The sequence below is a fragment of the Antedon mediterranea genome, chromosome 1, assembly GCF_964355755.1.
Source record: "Antedon mediterranea chromosome 1, ecAntMedi1.1, whole genome shotgun sequence".
Taxonomy (NCBI): Eukaryota; Metazoa; Echinodermata; class Crinoidea; order Comatulida; family Antedonidae; genus Antedon; species Antedon mediterranea.
In genome coordinates, this window is record NC_092670.1 from 3,467,815 (window position 1) to 3,485,462 (window position 17,648).

Genomic DNA, 17,648 nt, shown 5'->3' on the forward strand with positions numbered 1-17,648 from the left:
AGAAACATATAAATTAATTAAAGTATTAGAATTTTTAAAACACCAGCAATTACGACGTATCATGCCTAACATTCTATTTGCTTTACTAACAGCAGCATCAACTTGAGGAATAAAATTTAAGTTACAGTCGATAATAATTCCAAGATCTTTATGACGGTCAATTCTTTCCAAAACATGATTATTATGATATATTGTCTTTTCTTAGTAATCATCATAATTTTGCATTTTGGTAAGTTTAAACTCAGCTTCCAGGTGGTGGTCCATCTGAAGAGTGTACCAAGGTCATTTTGAAGGGAAACAGTATCATTAGAAAACAAAATACCAATTAGTAACTAACCTTAACTTCTTTGTGATGATCTACTATCAGTTGTTCATTCTGTAACCTACTATATACAGTGAGTATTCAAGTGTGGCTAACAATACAATTTTACAAAACACAAATATTATGCTTCACAAACTGCAACATGAACTTTGTTATTGATACAACTTGCCAAGGGACCCGGTGATTATTACCAAGTATGAAACGCCACAGAAGTATTAATTTAGAATATAACCACTACTGAACTTACTGTAGGTCAAATCCATTGTCTGCAAAAATTTGAATTTTAAATGTTTTAAATTGCCATGTAAAAAAAAACACTACATACATAAATGAATCTAGGCCATGCAAAGTCACATTGTGTTTATCAATATTTATTAAACATTTATACATTTTAATAAGTGTAAGCATTACACTTGAAATCTTCCAATCATCCAGATTTATTAAATAGTTGATTGGCTGAAAGTCCTACTGATAACGGTGATTCTAATTTTCAGAGTGAAGTCATGAATCAGCTGATTGGTCATCATTCATATTCATCTAGGAGCTGATTGGCTATCTGTCTTCTTGATTCATCAGAGCAGCTTGCACTGACAATGCAGCTCCTGTACTAACTTCATCTTCATCTTTCTGTTATTTTATAAGAAATATTCAGTGTTAGTATAGTACAATATTACTATATTACTGTCATTCAATATCATGTATAGCCTACTGCTGTGTATCTTTATCATTGACATATCTTCATAGTCAATATCATGACCATTCTTCATTTTGTCGTCAACATGAAATCATAATCATTGAATGTACATACCAATAATTCTAAGACCAGTAAATCACTCAACCGTTTCACTTCTCTAGGTTTTGCCATTAACAGCTTTTCTTTTCTAAAAAATAAAATATTATTTTAATAAATTACAAACATTTCTCTTTTTTTTCCTCCTCCGATAACCAGACAACCTGCTCCTGTGCCGCCTCCTCAGTTTATGTGTAAATTGGTTTAAGCAAAATTAACATACATGTCGGAAATTTGCCTTTGAACTTAAGCTTTGTCTACACTATCAAACTAGTTTGACAACAAAAATGTGATGGCCCAAATATGGTAGTGATATGCCCAGATATGGTAATGATATGACATCATCATGTCCATGGGCACATCACATTTTTTTGTCACACGAAGTTTGATAGTGTAGACAAAGCTTTAGTAATTTTGTTCTTTCTTGCAAGGTATAGTTCCTGTAAATACTTAAATGAAAGAGCCATGATTTAAGTTTAGTGCTTGGTCAATTAATTGTGTATGAAATGATTATAACTGCATTATACCAATTATTATTAATTAGCATAAATAATACGCATGTAATGCCTTTTTATTCTGTTATATAAGTACTGTATGTTGTGATTACCGTATATTACTTTTCCTCAAATTGGTTTGTATCTGCATAGTGTATGTTGCTACAGAGTACAATAGTACGTATTGTGAAACACACCTGAGGTGGCCTGGTCAGTTGTTTATCATAACTTAATTTGTATGGTGGAGCATTAACGTCATTGTACCGTTCAGTCGTACGCCCCCACCTGGAATACTGTTCAGTCATTTTTAATTCAATTTCGTGTACACAATCTCAGCGTATTTATAATGTTCAGAACAAATTCATTAGATTCCTTACTCGCACTTGTCCTAATTTTAATGTTTCTCATATTTCTCTTGAAAATCGTAGAGTTGTTTTTGATATGGTATTTTTATACAACTCTTTCAATTCTGTTTATGATTTTGGATATTGATTTTTTTTATGATAGTTTAAATGTATTTAAGGGTAAAATTGTTAAATCTCTATAATGTTCCAATCTTTGTTTATGTTATTGTTGCTTATTTGAATGTATTATTATAGTTTATTATGTTTAGATTCAACCTGTTAGTGGCGGTTTCATCGCTGTTAGTTGTCAACTGAATAAAATAAATAAAATAAAAATGAAAATATAAACAGTGTCTTATAAAAGTCAACATGGCTACGCATTTATAGTGTCTGTTACTGCTCTACTATTAGGTATAGTGTAGGAAGAGTAGAAAGATGTGTTCATGTATTTAGTGTTAGTCTGTTACTGCTGTACTATTAGGTATAGTGTAGGAAGAGTAGAAAGATGTGTTCATGTATTTGTAAAAAGTATGGTGCTGTTAAAGCCAGCTTGTTAATAAAAAGGATCAAACTAGACATTGTGACATTTTGTAAAGTTTATCATTAATTACTATATTGCGTAGAAACGGCGGCCCTAGTGATCTTATTGCATGTCACAATAAAAGTGTATCTTGTGTTTACCTTTGATTTCATACTAACCTCCTCTTCTTCTTTTGTGTTTGAGTTGTGTATCTCATGTTTATATTACCTTTGATTATTTCTCCCCAGGTGTCATCAGGAGGTATGGCTGTCATTTGTGTGGCAATCATCGATTCACTTCCCTCAACTTTACCCTTCTTTACTTTTGATTATACAATACTAACCTCAAATGACTCTTTGTATTTGATTTTGAGTAATTTATCTCATGTCAATATTATGTAGTTACCTTTCTCACCAGGTAACACACCAGGCTTTGAATAGTTGCTTGGCTACACTTATTTTTCACTATACAATTCCAATTCTTTTATCTGTACAATATCCCTTTAGTTTTGATTATGGCAAATGAGTAGTTTATGCTCATGTTTATATACCTTTGATTATCTCCGTCTGTCTTCAACCCGCACACAAGTGGCAAATATAGAAATGTATTAGCTAGGGCCAACATTATGTGTTATGTCAAACAACTCTCACTATACCTTCTCTCAACTTTATACTTCTTTTCCTGAAACTATTCAACTAAACATTTCTGGTTTGTTTGGACCTATTCCACATTCCACAACTGAGCTGTGTAATTTAAGTGTCCTTCAGTAGTATTACCTTATTATAAAATTTTCTTTTCTTTTGTTTTGTACTATGATTATTTATGTATGTTTATGATTATGTGAATGAAATAAAGAAAGAAAGAAGAATACTATTACCTCAAAAGGCTTTTTCTGTATTCCTTCTGTTTGGTCAAAAACTGAGCGTGCTCTCTAAGCCCCTCCTCGTGCATTTCCTGGTAATTTTGGTCTAGTTCACGAATACTGTGATACGTCTCATTTATAAGTTCTCTGTATGTTGGCGCATTTAAGGTGTGATCAGTTAAAGAAAAAGTATTTGATTTATTAACTACAAAGTAGCATTGCATCAGGGAGCTAAGTTAATTGGTCACTATTCTAATGTATTACTTTATACTACATTTGAGAATTACTTTTTCAAATGTACTTTAATAGTATGAATAATTTATAAGCAGTTGCTGTTGTAAAATCATTACAATAAAATAAACAAATAAAGCAACATATAACATTTCCTTTCTAAATAAAAATATTATTTTTGGATTCATATTAGTTTACTTTAAAGATTGTATTTAATTGAACAAATATCTTGTTATAAAAAATGATGATGTTTTACATTCAGTGGCACAGGGTGCAATGGACCCCACTTCTAAGGGGCCCTCCAATGCTGGCTTTGTTGTATTGGACTGCTCATGCTTTGAGGCCTTGGGTCCAGTAAGTGCTCGTAGCTATTACGTCACTGTTTACATTGTGCACTGGGTCGTTTTACACTAGTTCCAACAGTTGCATTTTTCTGAATAAAATTTTAAAAATATTCTAAAAAATGTCAATATGTTATTTTGCAGATGTAGCCAAGTCCTGAAAAATTGTGCTGGAATTTGGTCAAGTACCTATTTGTGCTTCCAACTGACCATCCATAAAAGTACTGATGAAGAAAGGTGCATAGTGAAAATAGAATGTTGCCAAGACTAAAGGATTGTAGGACTAATAGATTCAGGACAACTACATACTAGGTAATATATGGTAAAAAGGATATGGAGGAAGACTCTTTATTTCTGTACGTTGTAAGTAGATGTCCATGCCAGCTCTTTTGTCTAACTTCTTTTGTCGCATAAAATGTTGCATCAAGGGACTCTGACCACACACGTTGAACGCACTTTTGGAAAACTGCGTACTCTCATAAACTGGATGTGACTAAGAAATAAATAAAGAAAACAGTGTGAAAAAGGTCTCCAAAGGTCATGAAAAAATAGAGACTGGAAATCTGTTCTTATTTGGAATTATCAGCATTGAGAAGGTTTCTGCATCAATAGAACAGCAACGCCAAAATCAAGTGGGTGAATTTGAAAAGAAATAGGTTTTTAAAACTACAGTACTCGTATCAAAAAACCTGTACATTGAATCAATAACAATTTAATTCATGTGCTTGTGCTATGTCGTTGAAATCAAGAGCAGTTTATACCCCAAAACCTTTTTCGTTAAAACAAATTCCATACCTCAGGTGACAATGGTCTCTCCTTTCCTTTCAGTGACACTGTTGATGATTGCTTTAATGATGTGCTCTTGTCTGCTTTTTTCTTTCCCTCCAAACCTGCCTCAGACTTCTTTTTCAAACTACTCTGGCTATTTGATGTTTTGCTACTCTTCACCGTCTTTTGACTTAGAAGACTTCCTGATGCATCTGAAACATTCTCTGTGATTGGCTGCAAAGTCTTCTGACCTTTAACCTCCAACTTTTGAGACTGTTCATGTTTACTGGTTTTTTGAGCATTTGAAATAGCTGTGATTGTTTTTGGGTCAGAGTCGATTCCTGCTACACCAATATGGTCTATTGATGCTTTTCTCTGTGACATCAAATGTGATGTTTGTGAATTCTTTCTGGATGTGTCTTCGTCGTGCATGGATGATCCTGGAGTTTCAAATTCAAAGCTAAAACCACGTCCTGCAATTACAATTTGTTTATTTCATTTTTTGCTCATAAAGATCACAAATTACAATATTGAACAACAAAGACATAACAAGGAGACAAACAAATAAAAATGATGGTACATCAAGAAAATGAAAAAAAAAAAGACAAAGGACGGAAAGAATTGGACGCATGACAAATAGGAGCAACAAATTGGATCATTATAAGAACATAAAGTACCAACTCAAATATGCAGAAGTCTTCCACACAGGTCAAGATTTTTGTACGAACCTATTCAGTTATTGTTTTTTTTTTAAGGAATTGTACAGTAACTCTCATTGTCATTTAAAAAAAAATAATTCTCTGTATTTGGAAGTTTAAAAAACTGAGACTGATGGACCTGTTTGATTGTTTTAATTCTAATACCTTTTTTGGAATCTTTTTGTATAATTTCAGCCTTCCTCATATCTGTTGGTTCAAGAGCTTTATAATTCCATTTCATCCATGTTCGGGGCACAACTTTAGTTCCAGCAATCCATTGAGAGGTCAACATACAAAGGTCTTCTTTAAAGTCATCGTTGAACTGCCGCCAGGAGTCTGGAAATGCTTCGCAGAAGCAGCAGTAGACAGACTGTGCTAGAAGATCAGGGTAGGCCTAGAGAAGTAATAAAGTCAATTTCAAATTGTTCGTATGCATTGAAAGAAAATGTTTATATCAGTCAATTATCCCATTTTGCATAGGTGTGTGTCACCATGATTAAAGCTCTGTCTACACGATCAAACTTTATGTGACAAAAAAATGTGATGTGCCCATATATGGACATGATGATGTCAAATCACTACCATATTTGGGCACATCACACATTTTTGTCACATAAAGTTTGATAGTGTAGACAGAGCTTTAAATATGGTAAAAATGCAATTACTGCATTGAAAGAAAATGTAAATAAATTCTCCTGAAACACATTTTATAGATGTTTTGTATACTGTGTGTCATCTAGTTTAAAACAAGATTTAAATTAATTACTGTAAAAAAAATCTCTTGTTACCTTAAAGAATACATCTCTATATTTAGGGTGTTTAGCATATAGTAACAGCTTTGCATAGTTGTGTGCCACCCGATTGAATATTTTTTCTTGATATGTTTTGCTTGGATGATAGCGATGTAAAAAAAACCACCAAAACAAATCCTGAATGAAAAATATTAATCTTAATCTATAAACCTAAGTTAATTTCTGATAGTAAAAAAAAGAGTTTTTGGAATGTAGCAACAAGCAAAGGCATATTGTTTGATGCAGGTTATAACTTAAAAATAGATTTTGTTGTGATAAGTTGTAAGCTTAGCTAATATGCAGTTACTCATTTTTTAATTTAGAAAATGCAGCTGCACCAACAAGGCCTTGCTATTTACTCTTTTAAATCAACTAAAACACATACTGGATTTCAAGTTATAATATTTCATAAAAAAGAAAAGGTCTTTTGTCGTTTGATTAAGGTAAGTGACACAAATCTCGGGTTCTATTTCTAAAAACCCGACATCTGGAGTGAACACTGTGGCTCCGTTTTAAGGGATGTATCATAGACTATGTATTAATGAAAACAGTCAAGTGTACTGCTTGATGTTGTAATTCAGTGTTGTATCCAATCAGAACATTTCCTAATAACGGGAGAATGATAAAACTTCTACTGTAATGATAATCATTGCCATGTGTCTGAACACCTTTGTTTTTTGTCTGAGGGTTCAATTTGACCTTGTTATCAGCATTGTACAGACCCTAATACTCCATAACTCTATTGGGTTTTAGCAGCATTTATTAGTGATCAAGGTGTACACAATACCTACCATCAGAATGGCCTCGGACATCTTAGAAAAGAAGAGGCGTTGGAACTCTGCTTTGTATTGATGTTTCTTGCTTAGACCAGTCTGCGCATTTGTTACTCTTTCCAGCATTTTGAGTACGTCAACATACGGTATTGGCGTCAGTCGGTCTTTCTCAAAACCAGGATACTGGTGTAACTGTGTGTCAAAGGTACATAAAACATATATGTCAAAGGTCAATAAAGGTCATAAAGGATATACAATGTACAGTATGATCAAGTGTAAAATCTAATTTCCAATAATTGTATTGCTTTGTATTAATCTTGCAAATTAAAAGCAATTGGTGGCTCAGAAGAACAAAATATAATAACCCTGGTGGTAGTGGTCTTTTACAAACAAGTATTATTGACAAATTATACCCTGTTCACACCTGCCAAAAGTAACAAGTTGTAATAAGTTGTAACTAAGGTTTCCATAGTGTAAAGACAATTTTCTGGAAAATCTCCTGAATCTCGGGAGAAAAACACACCAACAAGAGGCCCGTTATTTTTGTTCCAAGTTGTTGCTGCGTGCACGTGCATGCCCTGGTATCAAACTGACCAATCATCTAGTAATCAAATAGCACGCAACTATGCTTTCTCCAGAGATTGAAAAACATGTAATAAATTGGGAGATCAAACCTGGTTACAAGTTGATAACAGTTTATGTGAAAAGGGTATAAAACTAAATTCATAACACTCACCTCCACCAGTTTTGGTCTGGTACTGGATGCCTTCTCTTTTGGCTTAACACAAACACACAAAATAACATTAGTATCAATAAGCAATATTGTTATACAATATACAGTATTCACAGCTCTATAAATAATATCTTTTTAGTCTTCCTGATAAATTTAATACATTTAAGATGTTTTTTTTTTAGTTGTTCAATTATATATTATTAGAATAATAATACCAACAAATTTGCAACCAAAAAAAACAGATAAGAAATTATTTTACTTGTTTGCTCTTAGACTTGCCCCAAGTCTGTATTCATTGTCTTTTTTTTTATTTATTTGTTTTTATTTAGATTTTTGTTTGAAAATCCAAACTCAAGTAATACACGTATGAAACGCCATATGTGCAAACATATTTATATTTTTACTAATATTAAGACAAAACTCCGTCTGGAGCCCAGACTAGTTTGCTCTATATTATTTTTTTTAATCTAAATTTAAAATTGTAGGCGTAAAGAAAGCAAATTTATATGTTACCTTTTTAGTCCCTTGTACTTTTTTCCAAACTTTCTGTTTGCCATCATTAAGTAAAGCTTTAAAAAAGTGTCAATATTGAAATCATGTTTGCTTTTAATTTGCAATGAGCATATTCATAATTGATATGGAGTTTTGATGGCAATCATAAGAATGAAATTGAATTATAGAACATGTTAATAAAATCGTATTACAAACTGGCCTAGTGTTAGTTACCACAACAAAACCAATTTTGTTTTATTTCTGATGTTTGACCAATCAGGATTGTTTGAGACACATTTATTATTATAAATATCATGAAGTACAGTATTATGAAGGTTATTTTTAGTGCTAGATTGTACTTAGCTGACAGACCAAAGATAAGGTGCCAACTTGATTGTGATGATGTTGTAGTATTTAATTTAGTAGTAGTAGTAGTATTTATTTAATTTAAATATATAAACATAGTTAGGTATAAACACTATTAAAAGCAAAAAGGTGAAAATCATTGCATTTCCAGTGAAAAGGTGTTAATAAACAATCCAATGTGCAGCATACACCAAAACAGATAAAAACATTTGTAATTGTTTGAGCTACAGTAGGCCTATGTATAAATACAGATAAAGACCCATAGGATATTGTTTGAGCTACAGCAGGCCTATGTATAAATACAGATACAGACCCATAGGATATTGTTAAGGATTATTAACCAAATAAAAATAAACAAAACCCATTGAAGTTAGTAGATGACTGAAAAAATAAAGATTCCATTAACAAATGTTATCATTGAATAAAATGTGGTTATTAATACAGACACCCACAATTTTTTTTCACAGAAAAAACCATACCTTCATCTAGAGATAAATGATTACCTAAAATGGGATTAAGAATATGCATGCAGTTAGTGAGAAGAGAAAAGGATATTATTATGTAGTTTTGGGAAGTGAAACAAAGGATATCATGATGATTAGGTAGTGTAAGAAAAGGGGAAAAGACCTTATGGAGTTTGTGGGAACAATAGGTAGTGTAGGGAAGTAAAAATAAGGATATGATGATTAGGTAGTGTAAGAAAAGGGGAAAAGACCTTATGGAGTTTGTGGGATGGGTAGAATAGATATCATGCAGTTAGTTCATTCAGGAAAGAGGATCAAATAATAATAAATTGCTTACTTGATTTCACAGAGTAAACTCCTGCAAATTGATTCAATTGTTTGACGTCTTGAGCTATAAAATAAATCATGATATTAAACTAATATAGTAATAATATGAATTATTGGAAAAATAATATGTAATAATTGATACTAAATGTGTTTTGGATTTTGTCATGGAAAAATAACATATTGCTATTATCATACCAGGGAGGTTAACTCCCTGATCATACTACTGTACTACAAGCCAGTGCACCAAATTTACTACACCATACACAATCAGTTAGTATCATGATTAGAAAGTTACAATACAAACAAGTCGGAGGACCTTTGGTAAGTATTCTGTCTTGGGGTGGTGAGGGCGTTCTACTCTCCTCCACATTTGATCCTCTGCTGTCGATTACGAGCGAGGAGAACATCTGCAGCTCTCGGTCTAGGTTTGCAATTCGTTCGTTGACGCGTTCGATGCTGCCAACCAAGAATGCTGAAAGTTCTTAATAGGAAAACACAAAAAGTGACACTAAATGCATGCGTTCCTGTGTTCAGATTCTCATATTTGCTTGATACTTGCTTGTGGGTCGGTTAACAAGCTAATTATAGCTTATATGACATTTCTTTCTTCTTTTTTCTGTACTATAATTATTGTATGACATCACGGTGGGAGTTTTATAAAGCATGGCTTTTTTATATTATTATTAACTGGTAAGCATAACTACTGTATGTTCTCTGGTATAATCCCCCTCCTATAGAACACGAAATTGGGCCAACTTTGTGGGGTAAGATTATATACGGCCATACTGCGTTGAAACACCGGTTCTCGTCAGATCACCGAAGTTAAGCAACGTTGGGCCCGGTTGCGTTCTGGATGGGAGACCGTCTAGAAATCGTGGCGGGTGCTGTATATACTGGAGAGTGATGGTGTAATGGTAATGTTATGAACGATTTGCGCAATTAAAAATTGCGCAAAAAAATCCTTGCGCAATTTGAAATTGCGCAAAGATTTTTTTGCGCAATTTCAAATTGCGCAATCAACTTGCGCAATTTCGAATTGCGCAAGAAAATCTTTGCGCAATTTTAAATTGCGCTGCACAATTTGTAAATTGCGCAAGATAGTTCTTGCGCAATATGACACCTTTGCGCAATTTGAAAACGAACTGTAAATTTTCCCATACATGGCTAGGCCTAGGCAGAGGAGTTTAAAATTTAGTATTTTATTATATAGGGTAAATAAGACCATTTCAATGAAGATAATGTTAATACTCACTTTTTAAGTTTTTAATATTAGTTTAATAAGCTAGGCCATGTAACCTAGTCAGTATCAGTAGTCCAGACCCTAGCTAGGCTAGAGTAGTATAGCCGGCCGCCCGCGCCGCGCCCGCCTGGTGGAACACCACCGCTTCGTTTTCCTTCGTCGGTTCTTTGACGGTATGCTAACTTATAACAATATTTGCACTACTAAAATAAGGAAATGCGATATTTATCTTTAATTTTGAATCATTCTTAGAAATTACTATAAAAATATGGGTGTGCATGATTTCACAATCTGTCGAAAAACCTTGCGCAATTTGCAGATTACTTGCGCAATTTAATACGTTGCTTGCGCAATTTGAAACACATGTTTCAATTCAAATTGCGCAAGGATTTTTTTTGCGCAATTTTAAATTGCGCAAATCGTTCAAATCGCGCATAACAGTAATATCGGACTAGCATGTGATAGGCATGGGTTCGAGGTTATCTGTACCATACTAATTGCATCCTTAGGCAAGATGCTTTACTCTCATTGCCTAATCTGGTAGGCGCTGCACTGCTGGCTGCCGTGGGTCCGTGGAGGGCCTAATCCGAATTTCCTCACTGAGGACAAATATTAATACAAAATACAAAAAGTACTCAGGGAAACCCTCTAGGCTAGGCGCTGCCTCTGATTCAGGAAAAAAATTGATTGGTATTGTGGTATTTTATTATGCACGAGGATAGGCCTAGTAGTACAGAAATATATGTAGAAATTGGTGACACTAATCAAAGAGACCCATTCCCGGACCCATTGGTATAATGCAATAAATTCGTAGGCTAGAGGCCGTATGAATATTCGCCCCTGGTAACGAGACGCCGAGTGCATGGCAACACAATCAACCTCGATTGAAAACAACAATCGACGGCTATTGATGACTAGCCTAGCTAGCTAGGCGAAAGGATACGAGCTTTGCGTGTCATTTGATCTTGTAATATTGATTGAGCATGATCAATATCTTCTTTAGTTTCTAGTAAATCTTCTCGGTAAATATTCATAGGAGAATTAGCCCGATTTATATCCGCCATTTCGTGTTTTTTATCACTATTTTCTAGTCACCGGCGTTTTTTGTTTATTATTGAAAATTTCTTTTTGTGATTGGTGGCGGTATTTAATTTGGTTGTGTATATATTATAATAATAGATTACTGTATACTTTTTACAACACAAAGTGTCTACTGCCTGTAATTTAAATGATTAATTATTTATTTACTAAGAAATAAAGACAATTATTGTATAAAATTAAAATCAACTAATATGGGTCAGCAAAGTATAGCATATAGAGGACCTAAGCTATGGAATCAACTTATAAGAAATATAAGAGAGAGTGAAAATATATCAATATTTAAAAAACTATTACTAAATAAATGCATTAATAGTTATAAAGAAACAATATATCTATGCGAAAACAACATTTGTAAAATATGTCTAACTTTAACTTAATTAATTACATTTTTGTATATATTCTGAGACTGATGTATATATATATGTTATATTATAGTACGTTGTATTTTCCTTCATTTATTTACTACATGAAAACATTTTTTGTAATATATTTGTAAATTTATATTTTAAGTTAGGGTGCCACAGATTAAAAGCTTTGCTTGCTTGTGGTTATCCTGTTTTTCACACTTTATTGTACTTAATCTTTTATTTATATTTTTAAGAATGTTGTGTGAAAAATAAAAGAATCAATCAATCAATCAATCAATCAATAGTATTATGGTAGAGGAAATATGGCAATATGAATTTACAAAACTCATCTTACTAAATTGGCTATTGCATTTGTAAAATTACTGTATTATTTCACAGTGAAAAACAAAAAAAAAATCTGTTAAAAATAAAACAAATTTATTTGGTTTTGTTTATTAATATTTTCAACCACAATCCATACATTATAAATATTAAAACAAATACAGTAGAGAATTGTATTATTATGTCATTGAATACTACCAATTTATCAAGGTGTAAATATCAATAAACAATTTAAAATTCAGCTTGAAACACCAACACTCATTTCTCTGTCTGTAATTATGAGGTAACACAAATTAAAAACTTGTTAATTATATAACATGGGAGGATACAAGATTAAACAACAACACTATGATTAAATCTATGTACAGCTATTTACACCAGAATACAAACTTGAAATGCTCATGTAAACCATTTACTATTTTAGGACTGTACACGCAACTAATCCATCATCAAAACTGCTAAAGACCAATATTAACCCAAACACAGATTACACCTGTCGTCCTTGTGATACCATGTATGCTCCCCTCCCACCACTTCTTCAACCCAGCCCCATAGCATTGTTTTACTACCCATGAGATACAATATAGCAAATAAATTTGTGGTGCGCCATGTCTTTCCAAAAGGAAATAAATCTCTGTCTACACCATCAAACTTTATGCGACAAACAAATTTGATGTGCCCATATGGACATGATGATGTCATATTACTACCATATTTGGGCACATCACTACTATATTTAGGCACATCACACTTTTATTGTCAAACTAGTTTGATAGTGTAGACAGAGCTTAACATAAAGTCTCGATGTTTCTGGACATCTCAACTGCTGAAGAAGTAAGTATGAATATTTTATACAAGTTGTTTTTGTTAAGATCTTTGAATCTTTCAATGGAATATTAAGTTAATTGCTTAGTGGAAAAATATTGCCTATAAGAAATTAATTATTGTAATGGCAAATTGACTTGCCTTGGCCGTGATACACTATATAAATGGCATGGTAACGATAGTCATGGTAACAGTAACAGTTATTAATTAAGGATAACTTAATGTCAACCCTGGCTTCTTTAAGATGATGATGGTTACAAATGATTATGTATGCAATATCACTTGATGTAATTTATTACCTCAGACTATATTTAATTACTTCGTCAAGGTTATTTGAATAAGTAAGAATAATCATGATAGATGTTGCCCTTAAAAATTAAGAAATAATTTAAAAAAATAAAAAATAAACTTCTCTAACCATAACTTACACTTTGATATTTTGTAAAGTACAGTACCACTATTTCTATAACAATGTATTTATACTTATTCATTAATATGATATACTGTGTATATATACTTTATTTGTATATTTCATTTCCAGAAAATAAAACATAATATGTACTACAGTAGATATTTTTATACATTTTGTAGCGAAAATAAAAGGGTGGGAAAGATTAGTAAACATTTAGCTTTAATAAAGGAATGAAGTTGCACATATAAAACACTACTTTACTATAAATTGCACATATAAAACATTTACTATAAATATACATAAATACTGTATGCTGACCATTGGAATACAGACCAGCTTGAAGTTGACCATTGAAATACAGACCAACTTGAAGTTGACCATTGAAATACAGACCAACTTGAAGCTGACCATTGAAATACAGACCAGCTTGAAGTTGACCATTGAAATACAGACCAACTTGAAGCTGACCATTGGAATACAGACCAACTTGAAGCTGACCATTGGAATACAGACCAGCTTGAAGCTGACCATTGAAATACAGACCAACTTGAAGCTGACCATTGAAATACAGACCAACTTGAAGCTGACCATTGAAATACAGACCAACTTGAGGTTTTATTGGTCCTTTTAACTGCTTTGGTCAACAATTATAACTGATATCTTTGGTACTAACTAAGTTTGTTCATAGGGACTTAATTCAGATTTACATCTCATTATACCGGTTGTAATCTTTGCTCATTTAAGCTCGGTACCCACTAAGGTGCAATGCAAGGACGTAACAGCAATGCAAGTAATTTGACCAACCATGATGGATGAGAAGCTGCATCCTAGTGGGAACCAAGCTTAAAGCACACATTTTTTGGAAATTAGATTATCTCAATGTGGTTACATAGACAATGTACACATTTTAGTGGCAACTTGATCCCATAAATGAAACCATTAATTGCTAATTATCACTAGGAAATTTTTTAAAGCCAATGAGTCAAGCCTATCTTTTAGATTTATATAACAATTTTGAGTAATATTAATACTGTACTAATGTGTAAATTTCTATTTTTAGTAAAGGAAAAAAAAAAAAATATGGCACCGAATATAATACATCTGTTTTGGTGGTTTGCATTGTTATAACTGGCATCTGTGGACAACTAAACTTCAGTTGATTGCGTACAATTTCAGTTGATCTTTGACCTCTGTCATGTCCTCGATGCCAAATGTGTCTTTGCTTTGTTCCATCAGTTTAAAGATTGCTTCTAGCTGGGTTTTTCTAGCTCTGTAAAACATTAAATATTGTTTTGCATTTTTAAATGAATTTCACACATAGACACTTTTGATTGCTGATTGGTTAGATCAGTGTTTCTATTTATTCTTTCTTTTGACTGGATTGCATTTTCAGTAACGCAGTACTGCTTTCCAAAATGGTCCAGTTATAAGTTTAAAAGTAAATAAAAATTATAACATAAATACACAGTAGGCCTAATTTAAAAGATATATACAGAACAGTTAAAAACAAATAAACACTCGAATTATTTACACCACCAGGTTTTTCTCAGTATTTTATATCCCCTCCTCAATTATTTGTCGTCCATTGGCATAATCGATCAATCCTTAGCGCTTTCAAATTTCAAAATCATTATGATTGAATATTACAATATATCATCACCACCTGACAATGCCCGAAACATGTATTGATAAATTTATATAGAGGCAGTTTTAACTTGTTTGATTTTGATTATTTTTATCAGTTCTTTTATATGCAGCTCTTTGATTTATATTACAATATATAAATACATAGGGAGTAAATCAAAATATTAAACATTAAGATGAATGTGATTCAATTATCAATGATTCATGTTAAAATTTCAACAACAAAAAATTCAAAATCGTGAATCAACAAATCTGTCGTTTACTCACTCGGATTCAGCATTGATCTGCGTTTCTGTCATATCGCCCTCAAGTTTCTCTTTGATCTTTTTGTGCCGCACTTGTTTCAGCTTCCCTTGAAGACTCTCGCATCTGAAATCACTGCCACCATCCCCTTCGTCTCCACACTCATCTGTTGCCATCGATGATTCTTCAATCTCCTCTATTTCTTCAGGTTTGATGAGCAAATCATCAATATCATTATAAGAGGCTGTCTCTTCACTACTTTCAACTTTATTTTCCTTTTGAAAATAGAAGAAAAAATTAATACTCAAAATTATTGTTTTTTTTTGTCTAAAGTAATCATTCCATTTAAAACTTGAAAATTGTTTTTATACATTGAGTCTGTTATAATCATATACAGTAATTGCTTTATTTTTTTTATTTTTATTTTTTATTTTTTTATTTAATCAGGGATCTGTGTCTCCCTGAAAAAATAATTTTTAATATTTTGTAAAAAAAATTAAAAAATGGTGTACAGTATATGCATGCATGATTTTGTCAGAGTACTTGTGTGTACCCGCTGTTTTTGTTCATGAAACATTCATTGTTGCGATTGTGAAATACTAACCTGTTCTTTTTCATGAGAATTCACAAATTTTCTTTGGAATAACCTAAAAACAATCAAAACTGCGAGGAGGGTGATGAGACTTGCTGTAATACAATGTACACTGCCCTCAACATCTTCTGGTATCTCTGTCATTTCTTATTTTTTCACAACTTTAGATAATTTTAAATGAAAAATAAAGAAAATGTTAATGTTCCGCTATTCATTCCTCTTTCTTTATTTGGTCACAGTATACAAAATATATAGGACAGCAACAAACAAAAGAATATCCAGAGTGGTTTTTGATTTGAGTGAGAATTATTCACTATTTTTTGATAATTTTTTTTTATTAATAAATATTGACATTATTGTACACAATAAATATGCTGTTTTATGTATTTTTTGTGGAACTAAATAGAATTGGACGAGAGTCTAAAATTCTGTTGACAAAACCACCCGCCAACCAACATCGTTGTTTGATGATGATGATGTGTGTGGCCTGTTATGCGCGATTTGAACAATTTGCGCAATTTGAAATTGCGCAAAAAAAATCCTTGCGCAATTTGAATTGAAACATGTGTTTCAAATTGCGCAAGCAACGTATTAAATTGCGCAAGTAATCTGCAAACTGCGCAAGGTTTTTCGACAGATTGTGAAATCATGCACACCCATATTTATATAGTAATTTCTAAGAATGATTCAAAATTAAAGATAAATATCGCATTTCCTTATTTTAGTAGTGCAAATATTGTTATAAGTTAGCATACCGTCGAAGAACCGACGAAGGAAAACGAAGCGGTGGTGTTCCACCAGGCGGGCGCGGCGCGGGCGGCCGGCTATACTACTCTAGCCTAGCTAGGGTCTGGACTACTGATACTGACTAGGTTACATGGCCTAGCTTAAACTAATATTAAAAACTTAATTTTTACATTTATTTTGATTTATTTCAAGTTACAGTGATAATATTATTTAATTGTAATAATAAATGTTATGTATTTATTATACATATGTTATCTTCGCATTTATTATGTTTTATTTTGAGTTATTTAGTTTCCAATAAATTATTATAATACCGATTGTAGTTCGTTTTCAAATTGCGCAAAGGTGTCATATTGCGCAAGAACTATCTTGCGCAATTTACAAATTGTGCAGCGCAATTTAAAATTGCGCAAAGATTTTCTTGCGCAATTTGAAATTGCGCAAGTTGATTGCGCAATTTGAAATTGCGCAAAAAAATCCTTGCGCAATTTTAAATTGCGCAAGAATTCTTTGCGCAATTTCAAATTGCGCAAGGATTTTTTTGCGCAATTTCAAATTGCGCAAATCGTTCAAATCGCGCATAACATGGCCTACTCGATCCTAGTACTGCTGCTGTCTGTGGGGCCCAGTCCAGTAGATAGGCCTAACTAAAACCAAGTAGCCTGGCTAGGGCCTAGATAACTACCTACAAATGGAGACATTAGTTTACCTGATCTTGTTTGTGTAATATTCTTTAAATTACAAGGCCAATTTATTTTCAATACTGTACATCTAACTTCTCTCTTCTTTCAGCGCGCGCTCTGTCTTTTTTCTGATGTGCTGCTGCTGTACTACTACTG

At 32.6% G+C, this 17,648-nt stretch overlaps 2 protein-coding genes and 1 pseudogene across 2 annotated transcripts; 1 reads left to right on the plus strand and 2 right to left on the minus strand.

Annotated features, from left to right (window-relative positions):
* Positions 1–679: 679 nt before the first annotated feature.
* LOC140045785 (protein FAM227A-like) lies at positions 680–11,664 on the minus strand. The gene is made up of 14 exons (XM_072090563.1): positions 11,500–11,664; positions 9,633–9,788; positions 9,327–9,380; positions 9,005–9,028; positions 8,181–8,236; positions 7,671–7,712; positions 6,953–7,126; positions 6,159–6,299; positions 5,536–5,764; positions 4,700–5,145; positions 4,240–4,397; positions 3,348–3,500; positions 1,131–1,203; positions 680–949 (listed from the first exon to the last, which is right to left on the minus strand). Exons 1-14 carry the CDS (start codon positions 11,618–11,620, stop codon positions 875–877), a joined length of 1,902 nt encoding a protein of 633 aa, XP_071946664.1. The 5' UTR covers positions 11,621–11,664; the 3' UTR covers positions 680–874.
* LOC140063726 (5S ribosomal RNA) lies at positions 10,089–10,209 on the plus strand (annotated as a pseudogene).
* An 811-nt stretch (positions 11,665–12,475) lies between the features above and the next one.
* Positions 12,476–17,632, minus strand: LOC140053544 (uncharacterized). Its single transcript, XM_072098497.1, has 4 exons — positions 17,519–17,632; positions 16,075–16,223; positions 15,495–15,745; positions 12,476–14,853 (listed from the first exon to the last, which is right to left on the minus strand). Exons 2-4 carry the CDS (start codon positions 16,204–16,206, stop codon positions 14,736–14,738), a joined length of 501 nt encoding a protein of 166 aa, XP_071954598.1. The 5' UTR covers positions 16,207–16,223; positions 17,519–17,632; the 3' UTR covers positions 12,476–14,735.
* Between the last annotated feature and the right edge of the window lie 16 nt (positions 17,633–17,648).